At 39.9% G+C, this 11,879-nt stretch overlaps 2 protein-coding genes across 3 annotated transcripts in view; one reads left to right on the plus strand and one right to left on the minus strand.

Annotated features, from left to right (window-relative positions):
• The window catches only part of cdk2ap2 (cyclin dependent kinase 2 associated protein 2), a 44,766-nt gene extending 40,501 nt beyond the window's left edge, over nucleotides 1-4,265 (plus strand). Inside the window, exons 5-6 of the mRNA XM_082535258.1 lie at nucleotides 1,903-2,023; nucleotides 3,484-4,265. Of these exons, the coding sequence (XP_082391384.1) occupies nucleotides 1,903-2,023; nucleotides 3,484-3,551 (189 nt within the window). The 3' untranslated portion in view covers nucleotides 3,552-4,265. The remainder of the gene's footprint in view (nucleotides 1-1,902; nucleotides 2,024-3,483) is intronic.
• Nucleotides 4,266-4,518: 253 nt separating this feature from the next.
• aip (aryl hydrocarbon receptor interacting protein) lies at nucleotides 4,519-10,054 on the minus strand. 2 transcript variants are annotated; one of them, XM_082535247.1, is made up of 7 exons: nucleotides 9,910-10,053; nucleotides 9,264-9,446; nucleotides 8,990-9,178; nucleotides 8,141-8,317; nucleotides 7,854-7,995; nucleotides 5,418-5,647; nucleotides 4,519-5,290 (listed from the first exon to the last, which is right to left on the minus strand). In XM_082535247.1, the coding sequence occupies exons 1-7, from the start codon at nucleotides 10,006-10,008 to the stop codon at nucleotides 5,285-5,287; spliced, it is 1,026 nt and encodes a 341-aa protein (XP_082391373.1). In that variant the 5' UTR covers nucleotides 10,009-10,053; the 3' UTR covers nucleotides 4,519-5,284. The 2 variants fall into 2 exon arrangements, with proteins under 2 accessions (XP_082391373.1, XP_082391372.1); XM_082535246.1 differs by lacking the exon at nucleotides 4,519-5,290 and having other exon boundaries at nucleotides 5,388-5,647; nucleotides 9,910-10,054.
• Nucleotides 10,055-11,879: the final 1,825 nt, after the last annotated feature.

An 11,879-nucleotide genomic window follows, 5' to 3' on the forward strand; every position in this document is an offset into this window, starting at 1 on the left:
AGCAGGACAGACGGGAAAAAGTCTGGACTTTATACCACTTTTTAAATTGTGTTGATAGGTCATGTGAAACCAGAGTTGTGATAAAAAAAGAAATATACAATGTTTGGTTTTCTTTCTTCCTTCCTGAAACAGTAAAAACAGCGTTTTATAAGGAAAACGCTCGAACGCAATCTCCGCCTGTTAGCAAAGACAAAACCAAAACACCCCCACTCTTTCCTATTGGTCGAAAAATGTACCATGTCGAGCAATCAAAACATGGCATTTAGTTGTAAAGAAACGGGAGGAAGTTTTAGAAGTTACGGCGGTTTTGAGATGTGAGTGATTTGGGACATTTAGCGCAAATCTTGTGTAGTTAGTGTGTAGTGTATTCAATAGTTTTGTTGTGTGTGTCAGAACTAAATGTTACAGGTGTTACAGGAGTGATGCATCTCCTGTTGTCAGGCCTGCAGGTATCAGGCTTTTGATGTTCTCCTTTATCATAGTGGACAGAAATTATTTTCTTGGTGGCACAAATAATTTGTGTGGCATCAGATTTGATGCAGAACACCTGATTGTTCTGTAAATAGTGTGAAATGTTTGTTTAAAAAAAACCTTTTAGGTAAACAGCTGCAAAAAACTTTGTTGTTTGCAAAACTCAGTTACTTTTTTGAAGAAGTAACTATATAATTAATTGCCCAGCATTGGTCTTTATATACTGTATTTTGCAGACAGAGAGTTACAGGACTCTCTCCCAGACCACAGACTCAGACTCATAATACAAGTCAGAGCTTTATAAAAAAAATAAAGTTGTGTTTTCAAAATTGGAGTTCAAGTTATTTGTACTTCCAATAGTGTTAACATACTACACAGGTCATGAACAAGATTTCTTTTAAATTTTCATTGTAAGTGGGCTAAAGCAGTTAATTAAAAGTAGTCTAACATAAATGTAAATGCTGTAATTTGATTATTTTAATAAACCATGTAACTTGGATGGATTCGATGCTGGCGTGATCACAGTGCACAAGTCTGCTGTTGCTCACAGTGGTCCAAGGGTCCGCTCAGGGAGTTTGTGTGTTCGCTCAGACACATGAAAAATTACAGGGAACATTGTTGTTACATCTGCTGTAAAAAGCAAACAATAAACTGGACTGGGCTAAAAACACCACAGCACTTTACAGGAAGGGCCAGAGTCGTCTCTATTTTTTGAGGCGACTGAGGTCCTTCAACATCTGCCAGAAAATGCTGAGGATTTTCTATGAGTCTGTGGTGGCCAGTGCGATCCTCTATGCTGTTGCATGCTGGGGGAGCAGGCTGAGGGTCGCAGATGCCAACAGACTTAATAAACTGATCCGTAAGGCCAGCAATGTTGTGGGGATGGAGCTGGACTCCCTCAAGGTGGTGTCGGAGAGGCGGATGCTGTCCAAGATAAAGACAATGTTGGATAACACCTCCCACCCACTCCATGACATGTTGGTCAGTCACAGGAGCTCGTTCAGTGAGAGACTGAGATTACCGAAAAGCACCACTGAACGACACAGGAAATCATTCCTGCCTGTGGCCATCTCCCTGTACAACGCATCCACTTAACACACTGTTTGCTGCTACAACTACACATGTTTCTTTTCCAAATATTTATTTATAAGTGACTTATGTATGTATGTATGTATGTATGTATGTATATATATGTATATATTGTACTATTCTTAGTTAGCGTATTGTCTGTCTTGTCTTAATGTTGGTTTAAAATGGAGCACTGTAACAAAAAATAATTTCCCCCAGGGATCAATAAAGTATTCTGATTCTGATTCTGATTTTCATGTCATTCTACAAAAAAAGAAAAAAAATCTACATTTTTTTCATTCATGTCTGGTGTGTATGTGGAACTGTGACATGACTAACGTTTTTTACTACTTTCCCAAACAGCCTGTGAAAGTGTCCCAAGGGTCCACCTACAGTGAGCTCCTGTCTGTCATTGAGGAGATGAGCCGTGAGATCAGGCCCACGTACGCAGGGAGCAAGAGCGCTATGGAGAGGCTAAAGAGAGGTATGTTTTAGTAGTCAAAAGTGCATGTCAGTAGGATTCAGATCATTGTTGTTGTTGTTTCGGTGTTTGGGGGGTGGGGTGAAGTTTTTTGTTTTTTTTAATGCATCTATTATGCAAATGGAATCAGAGGAAGACTGGTGAACTGTTCACTTGCCTTAGCTCTTTGGTGAATGTGGATTTCACACAGCTTATTCTGAAAATGCTTATTTACTAGCTGCAGTAACAGTGCTCTGTTATTATCCTTTTATATAAAGAAAATTGTCTCTGACTCCAGCTGAAGACTTAAAGCCCAATAAACACATTTATAAGAAATTTGCCAGGTAAAGCCCCCCATGACAGCTGGAAGTTATCACAGTCAGTTATCCACTAAGACACATTTGTCAAAGTGTGGGGCACAGTGAAGAATTTAGTGAAACTGAGTTGCATACATGCATTTAAAAGATAAGGTTTGTCACATGACTGTGCAGTCCTGTGAAACTATAAGTACACTCTATTATTTGGTAGCTTGTGTACATTTAGCAGCAATAACTAAAAATAAGTTCTCATTTTCTGTATGGCTGAGTTTCATATCTTTGGAGTAATGATCCCACTCTTCTTTACAAAGCTGCTTCAGTTCATTGAAGTTTGCAGGGATTTGTTCTGTACCTCCACCACTCTGATAGTTCAAGACAGATGTTTGTGCTGATATGCTGTTTGATTTGTGTTGTGCTGTGCATTACCCAGAATATCTCCACTTTAGTCTTGTGTGTCCAAAATGCATCATTCCAGAAGTCTTGTGTATCCACAGTATCTACACCTCCTTTGGTCTTATTGTAGAACAGGATCAGTTGTGCTTTTTTTCCCTTCTCTGGTATTTTCATCCACCATTTTGTTGAGTCCAGATTTGTGCATCACAAACCAAGAAGATCTTTAGGCCATACTCGACGGGCTTGTTTGGATTATATTGTAAAAATCTGAACCTTCCCGTGAATGGCACAAGCGTTTGTCTACAGTGACACAATCACTGGGGATAAACTGTGTGTTAGTTCTTGTTGTGTAAAATAACCTAAGTGGTTGCACTCTTTGTGGTCCACAAAAATATATTCCTGACACTCACACTTTGTAAGAATATAGGGTAATTCCATAGGAAACAAATGCAGGAAGTTTGGGGTAAAAACACAAAAACTAGAATTTTATTAAAAGTATAAAAGGAAAGTTAAAATTTTAAATGGCATGATAGCCAAAAAGTGTTTTTGAGGTATAGCTGGAATATGAAATGACAGCAACTTTTCACTAATTAGGTAAGAAAACAACATTAGCGGGTCTTCTTTGAAATACTTTTATGGGTTAAATCAACTCAGTTTTCTTGGTTAATGAGAGACCTCTAACTTGGCAGTAATGACTGTTGCGTTTGTTGTATTTGAGGTTTTTTTAAATTTCTTTATTTTTTTGTAAACTTGCCTTGTGTTTGTGTCATACAGGTATAATCCATGCCCGTGCACTGGTCAGGGAGTGTCTTGCAGAGACGGAGAGAAGCGCCCGCACATAACCTTTTGGACAAATCCCTCCACCTGGCACTGTTTTTCCTGTGACACCTGCCCACATCGTGATCCCCATTCGATGTTTTATAACCTTTTTTTTTTTTTTTGTTATTATAAATTAAATCCTTCCTCTTTCCACTGGCTTTTTAGAGGTGCATTATGCCCCCTTGTATCTGTTCACAGCATTTCCCCCTCGCCCATTTTGGTAAAGACAAACTTTCTGCAACTCGTTGGGCGTACGCAAACAGAAAATTTTATATCTATTTTAAAAATGTGGGGAATTTCAGCACATTTTTAGGTCAAGCTGGGGATATCAAAGTGGATGGGAATGTTTATATTTGTTCAACAATGGGATTTGACCAAGAAAGTTGACTTTTTTAAAAGATGTCCCCACTGCACCAGTGCTCCTGTGTCGATTTTGAACATCCAGTTTTCAACCCATGAGCATTTTCTGTTATTCTGTACATCTTGAATATCCTCCTGTTCCTTTCACCCTTGTTTTGTTTTCCGTATTTTGTAAACACACGTCGGATGTTTCTCATTCCCAAGAACTCTGTATATCTCATGTCAGTTTGTTAGTATGGAAATTTTGTAAACCAGATTTTTGAGATTCGGTATGTATAAATAAAAAAAAAAATCACAAAAAAACTGTAAAATGCTTTTTAGGTTTTTAAGATGTTACAGTAGGTTTTATCAAACAAATGTGACTCAACATCTTTGAATGGAGTGTTTTTTGTTTTTATATAAGTAGTTGAAATGTTTATTGACCTTGGAAATAGTGTTTTGACAACATACTTGGCAGATTTATTTCTTTATTTTTAGGAAATTAAACTCAACGGCCTTAATCTAGAAAATGTTTAAAGAGCAAGGACAGTTTGTTTTTTTTCACTCAAGACTTCTGATTGATAGAAAACATCCAAATTTTTTTTTTAAATAAATCCAGCTCGAAAGGCCGTATTTAACAAAACACAAAGCTGAGGATAAACACAGATTTATTTACAGTTCCACAATCACAACCTCAATAACATGTCACTGCAGGCAAGCTTGGGCTAAATGACGCACTGCTTCACATGAACAGTAGAGTGGCTCTTTCTAAGCAAGTGAATGAGATACTGTGAATTTGCGCAGAGTACATCTTGACATAAAAATAAAGGTAGTATTTAGTACATACGTGAAATAAGTACACAGTAGAAAGCAAAGACAATGAAAGTGTTTTATAAGATTGTCGCAGAGGTTACGTTTCATGGCCCACGTATCATGTAGTCATGGTGATTCTGCTGTGACCATAATAGAAAGGGGGTGCGAGGCAAAGATGAGATACATGATTGTCCAAAAAAACAAGATTTTCTGATCATTTTGATCATGGTAATGGGCTCCCAAATTGCAGATAAGTTGATCATTAAAAGGAAAACGCTCCCTTTAAGAAGGTAAATGGAAAAAAAAAAAACCTTCCTTTAAATTAATATTACAGACTGAATTAATGGCTGTGCCTTACATTACAGTCCTCTAAAAAAACTGGGTTTTCACTTTAAATTCCAGCTACAACATAAACATTTTCAAATCAAAATCTTAATTTAACATTTAGAGGACTAAAGCTGCAATGCAAGTTTTGTTTGCGCATCGACCCGTGGCTGGGTGTTTGGCTTGGATGGAATAAAAGTGAAACGCCGAGCGCACCGACTGTTTCTCTCCTCCATCTTGAAATTAACAGGCATCCTCTCGAGTCCAACTCATCGAGACTTCAACCCTGCAAGAAGGAAGGAGTATAACACGCTTCATTAAAACACAATACGACTTACTTACAAAACAAGCTCCTCACTTGCGGGCCTGTGAATATGATCAGTGCAATTAGGAAAAACTCAAACTGCACTGACTGTAGTGGCAGTAGCTGGTGGCGTGTTGTAGTTGAACAGGTCCTTGTAGCGACCCTTTTCCTCCTTCTGTTTGGAGCGGATCCTCTCCTCCATGGTTTTCAGCTCCTTGGCCACAGACGGTCCCAGAGAAGGATCCAGTTCCAAGAGCTTCGTGAAGTCGGCTCGCGCCTCCGTCTCGTTCCACACAGCAGCGTGGGCTTTAGCGCGCTTGTAAAGGGCCTTTACGTTGTCTGTTAGGAGGAGGAAGAACAACTATTCAAACTACAGCATTGGTGACACAGGGCAGGGATAGCTCAGTAGGTAAAGTGGTTGCCCATGATTGGAAGGTCAGGGGTCGAATCCACTGAACGGCTACCCTGAGGTACCCCTGAGCAAGGTACTGTAGCCACCCACTGCTCCTCGGGCGCTGCACTGGTGGCTGCCCACTGCTTCACTGGGTGAATGGGTTAAATGCAGAGGAGTAATTTCTCTACAGAGACTAACACATACACATCATTATTAGATAGGAGCTCAACTGGCTTGTTATCCATCATAATTTGCAAATTATTGTAATGTGTGACATGCAGAAAGAACGTTTTTTCTAAACCTAACAAGAATTTAAATCCACTGAGAAGTCGAGGAGGCCCGAAAACACTCGTTTTATTAAAATCTGACTACCACAGTAGCAGGAGGAGCAATTCTTGTGCCTTGCCATCACATCAATCCTTCGGACGGATGAGCTAACGAGAATAGCAGCGTCCAATAATATTAATGACAGTGAGACGCTTTTCCATGCCATAATAACCCTGAACAACTGCACAGTTCACTTGTATGGCATGAGATATAGTTTAGTGTTTGTATGTGCAGAGGGCAATTGTGAAGCAATCAGCTGTCACAAGTAAAATAACCTACGTATAATGATTTATTTTATTATGCTGAGCACCCTTGTGTTGGTGATAAAACTCCCAAATGGTAAAGAATAAATGCCAAAAATAGTAACAGTATTTTACCATTTTAATATAGAAATGAAAAAAAAAAAAAACAAGACTAATACGACAACCACAACTGATACGATCAGTCAGGTTCAGGCTGGTTTCTGCGTCTGTTCAACTTTCTGTGTAATACCCCGGAGTGGATCGGAGGACATGGGCATGACATCGATGCGTGGTTGCATCTGTGGCCACGAGGTGGAACCAGGTGATCCACTGACCCAGCTCCAGACCTAAGCCAGGAGGTGCGACTTATCTTTGACGATGAGGCTAGTAGTTGTGGCGGTGTCAGAGTCAAGCGTAAGAGGGGTAAATAATTGAAGTTATGCAATCTGCGACAACTTTGACAAAACTGACTCTAACAGAGTCACATTTGTTTAAAAAAAAAAAAAGATTAAAAGATGTATTTTACCAAGTTTCTTAGCAACGATAATGTGCCACAGAAAGGCAAAAGGGAGAAAGCAACTAATGCTGTATTATAAGCAAGACGCTACAGGGCTCTAGAGTGCGACCAATTTGGTCGCAAATGCGACCAAATTTTTCAGTGGTGCGACTAAAAAAAACAACAACATTTGGTTGCACCTGTGCGACCAACTGTTCAGGTAGCAAAAAAAAAAAAAAATCTGCAACCTTCCCTGTGGTCAACAACAGACACACATTTTGCCCCTATCGTGGAATAACCTATCAGAGATAGTAAGGGGCGGGACCTCTCTGATTGGCCGTGGTCCAGTTGAAAGTGCAGGTGGAAGTGGGAGGTGAGTAGCTTGAATAAAGCGATATCAATTCATTAAATCCTGAATCGACTTTTAAATATAACTGTGTTTTGCCAGAAACGCCAGATTCTCAGATTAAAGCTCACAAAACCATTTCAACAACAACCAAACAGCAAATGAGAGCAGGTACACGGATTCCACACAAAGACGTAAACACAGAACGACCCGACGCATCAGAATCAACTTTGTCTTTCTCGGCTTTCTCACCCGACGGCCCGTAGACGGACACGCTGTCGGAGCTTAGCGATTCTGATGCGTCCGTTCCGCGCTGTGATAACGTCTTTTTGAAAACCGGAATCGAATGGATTATAGAAATCAGTGATGATACCCAGCCCTAGTGAGCAGCCTAGGCACGACAGAAGTGGATGTAGCTGCAATAGGAAAAGAACTATTGCTAACTTTTCTGTTAAGTTAAGGCCTGATCCGTCTGAAATTCATAGCCAGTGCTCTGACACGGTGTCATCAATCTTTGAATGCTGAAAAAGCACAGTGTATCCAGAAAAACACATTATATTATATCAATTATTATAAAATTTGTGTGCCCCTAACTTTTGTGCCTAACTTTTTAAAGTTAGGCGTACCGGTACGCCCATGGCAAAAAGTTCGTCTAGAGCCCTGCGCTAACGTTTAAGTGGTGTCATCCGTCAGCAGTGAAATTGGTGCAAACTAACTAAATTTGAGTCATGCAGCCTTACTCTCGTATTTGAAGAGAAGGGACGAGCAGTGTTCGATGACCTCGTAATACTGGCCCTCGAGCAAGAGGCACTGACAGTAGTTGAGAAGCAGTGTTGTGATCATCCCGTCCAACTTTAACCAACTTTCATCTCCAGGTTGCTCCTGAATAAAAGATTTCACAAAGTATTAACAAAATGACAAGAGACACAAATCTTAATTCCACTTGAAAACATATTCAAGGAAGGAAATGTATGACAGCAATGTGTCCATGGTTATCAGTGCACAAAATGCATGACTGTCCCCCAACCTTGATCTGTAGGTTTTTAAGGCAGGCGATGCCATTGTAGTATTTGTCTCTGGCCTCACTGATGTGGCCTTCTTTGAAGAGCTTGTTGCCCTCCTCGTGGATCTGAGGCACAAAACTGAGTTTCTCTTTATCCGTCATGGCCCACACATCCAGCTGGAATGACCCGGGAGGAAGAACCTGGGCAGGTAGAGAGACACATGAAGTATATTTAGTATATTTGATGCACCTACTAATGGAATATAATGAGTGTATTTACTGAGGAAGAAATTTGAAAAATATATATTTTTCACTAGTATTTTCTTTCCTTTTTCATGATCCCATGAAAAGCTTGAAAATATTTCATAATATAGATTAAACAACTTTACAGTTAATACAAAGTTAATACAGGCTGAAACAACTATTTGATTTATAGCTAATTAACTGAAAATTATTCTAATAATGATTTTTCATATAAAAATAACACATTTTTACAGTACCAGCTTTTGACAAGTGAGATTCTGCTGCCTTTTAGCTCATTTAGTCATTGATCTACTTAATGGATAACGTAATGATAATAAAATAATAATATTATCCTTCACATTTAAAAATCTGACAAATCAAACATGCAGAGCTACCTGCTGTGGTGACGTTTTGTGAATAAAAAAAAAAAGCTCTATTAAGTTTGGACTACTGGTAAGATCAAACAAGCATAATTAAGGTGTCACTTTGGACTAACAGCACAATCTTTAATGGCCTAATCAATAAAGAAAATACAAAAATATATATGTACAAAAACTCAAGTACTGTGTTGGTGCTATTACTGGAACCCAACCCAGCACCACCATTGATGTTGCTCTCCTTCCTGCTCACCTCCAGCAGCTCGATAGTAAAGACAAGTGGCTGTGGATTGGCTTGGAGATGATCCAGGTCCTTGTGGCCCAGAGAGTGGTGCGAGTGGATCTGGGCAATGCCACAACAGTGCCTCTGGCCTTCCAGAGGGTCCTTACCAACACTGATGTTTCTTAAGGACTGGGACACAAGCGGATAAAGTGCTGTGTGCTGAGGAATGAGACAGAGATACAATCAGCCCTGAGGAAGAACGAACTGTTAAACCAATCAATTCCAGTATCACCAGCTTACCAACCTTGGTGTCACAGGTAAATTCTGCAACTTCTCCTTCTCTCATAGTGATGACCAGTCTTTCCCACACAGCCAATTTAAACTTTTTGCCCAGGATGAGCTCCATGGGTTTACTGCGGCCCCCCATGGTTCTGGAGTCATCCAGCACGGTGCCCTCACACAGGCTGGTGCGGTAGTGAAAGACCACCTGATCATAAAAAGGGAAATGGTGTTATTACCTAAAAGAAGGAAGAATTAGCACCCCCAAATGACATATCTGTAAAGGTCTGCGTTGTATCACACTGTGACCAATCACAAAAATGAAAAATTGACTGACGTGAGAGCTCGACGAATCAGAATTTACAAACACAGGCCGTCCTGTTCCCGCCCCTATCTTTCCATCAGATGAAACAGAGGGGGGGGGAACGAACCAGGCCTAAAACGATCCTAACCCCGTCTACTACTGTATCACCATAAATCGACAAAACACTCTAGCTTGTCGGTGATGTGTGTACACAGAAGCGTCCGATACAGCAAAGACTCGGACTGACTCGAGTCCAAAGTGTTAGCAAAGGTATAAACGCCGATAGCATTAGCTAACGTACCTCGTCGCGTTACTCAGACTAAAGCCTGGATTGAACCCGATCAGTCGCTGGGACCGGAGGTCTTACCTTAGTTCCATTGGGAAAGGTCGATAAGTCTCCTTTACCGGGACTGGTTAATTTCTTTTTAATTCCCTCCGCGAGAAGCTTGCGAGCCTCTTCCTCCATCCTCGGTCGACTCTCAGTTCACGAGATATCACGATCTTTCGCGAGTGCTGTCGTTTCGTAAGACGTCATTAGGGGCGTCATCTAGCGCGAGCTTTTCGTTTTAAAAGAAAAACAGCTGTAATGGTTTACAATTGTAGATGCTCAGAAACAAACACGCAAAATAACGAAATAAATAGATTAAAAAGATTATTATTTACCTACGCTTTTATTACATTGATATTACCTCCTGGTAAGAACAGTCCCGATGTCGCCAGATGATGGCGCTCTCGAATATCGGGATAATGCAACGTATTTGTTTTAATTACAAACACACACAAAACGTTTCATATGTTTTTACTTTTTATGAGTTCTCTATGTACATTACTGTGCAAAAGTCTTGAGCCACCCCCTCACCTTTTTATATTTTCTTTCCGAGGAGAGAGACTTAATTGTGTCTTGCAGGTCTTTCAGAGATTTTCTTTAGACATTGGCTGCTTTTTTCTTTTTTTTTTTAAAGTTTTTTTTACTCATTTTCAGTCCAGACCTTGTACCTTACAATTTTTAGAGGAATGTTTGTTTGTTTGTTAAGTAACTTAACACTGACCCACAAATCATTCAAGCACAAAACAAATCCAGTGAAGACTTGACACAGGACCTGAGAGATTCTTAATAGAGCCATCTACTGTTGACTGAAGACTCATCAGAAACTGTCTAACTGGAAGGGTGGCTGTCAGGAAGCCATTCTGAAGGAAGGAGACCAGAGAGAAAAGGCGGAGGTACAGCCATCTGTAAAACACAGCGAAGCCTCTGTCGTGGTCGGTGCATTTCAGCCAGTGATGTTGAAGATCGTGCCACATTTGATGGGAATATGAACACAGAAAAGTGCCATCAGATTTTGACCCATCATTCAATATAATCTGGAAAGCATCTGATGGGCAACAGCTTCATTTTCAGCATGACAGTTATCTCAAACACACTGCCAGCAGCATACACACCATGCTTATCTGTTATTTCTCCTCCTCTGTGTGGATGTGAAAGTCTGCAACCCATTGATTTCCCACACTCTACCTGCTAGCCTCCGGCAGATGGACTTCATCATTTTTGTGAATTACCACTATTTTTTCTCATCATAATGGTCCAAACATTGTAGCTTCATACAGAGTGATCATCAGTGCAGATCACCAAGAACCCTGTTATTTTTAAGAAAGTGCTACCTTACTCCTGGCTCAGCAGTTATCTGACCAGTATGACAGGAAAGCAGCAGAACCCAAGTGTCCTTCATTGGGTTTGTTATTATTGCTGTTATTTCTTTTTAAAACTGGGATCACTGGAGATTTAGATATTTAGAATAATCTATTGTCAATTTAAATGGAAATAGTTTCTGTTTATTGGGTCCAATTGCTCTTTTTAAGAGTCAATTAAATCAACCCTGAACATTCAAGTGCTTGTTTAGCTTACTTTCATATGCACACTCTACAGAGATTAAAAGCCTGCTGGTTTGTCATACTCATAACTGGTCTGATCAGGCTTGAAGTACCAAACCAGTGGCAGTATATGTAGCACAGTGCTGCAATTCAATTCATTCTAATAGATATACTGTGATTCTAGCCATAAACCCATCTGTCCTAGAGTAACACCCTATTAGAAACACCACATTCACTAAGGTATAAGCATCCAGAGTAATGTTTGAAATGTTGGAGACTCATACATCTTATGCATTTTTACTAGATGTGTAGACTTTATATTTTTATATTGTTTTAAGGTTAAATGAATAAAAGAAAGTGCAGGTTTATCAGTTTGCTTTAAAAATGTACAAGGATCAAATCAGGTGTCATGTCTTATCTGATCTGGCCACTTTTTGAATTATGGCAAATGTGAGCTCTGAAAACTTG

This window comes from Aulonocara stuartgranti (assembly GCF_965226115.1).
Source record: "Aulonocara stuartgranti genome assembly, chromosome: 6".
Taxonomy (NCBI): domain Eukaryota; kingdom Metazoa; phylum Chordata; class Actinopteri; order Cichliformes; family Cichlidae; genus Aulonocara; species Aulonocara stuartgranti.

Bases quoted from the DNA above. Each gene is read 5' to 3' on its own strand.
- aip (XM_082535246.1), bottom strand. From the start codon at position 10,008: ATGGAGGAAGAGGCTCGCAAGCTTCTCGCGGAGGGAATTAAAAAGAAA. The intron at 9,179-9,263 runs GTTGGTAAGCTG...CTCATTCCTCAG, and splicing joins AATTTACCTGTGACACCAAG to CACACAGCACTTTATCCGCT. The intron at 7,996-8,140 runs GTTGGGGGACAG...TCTTTTATTCAG, and splicing joins TTAAAAACCTACAGATCAAG to GAGCAACCTGGAGATGAAAG.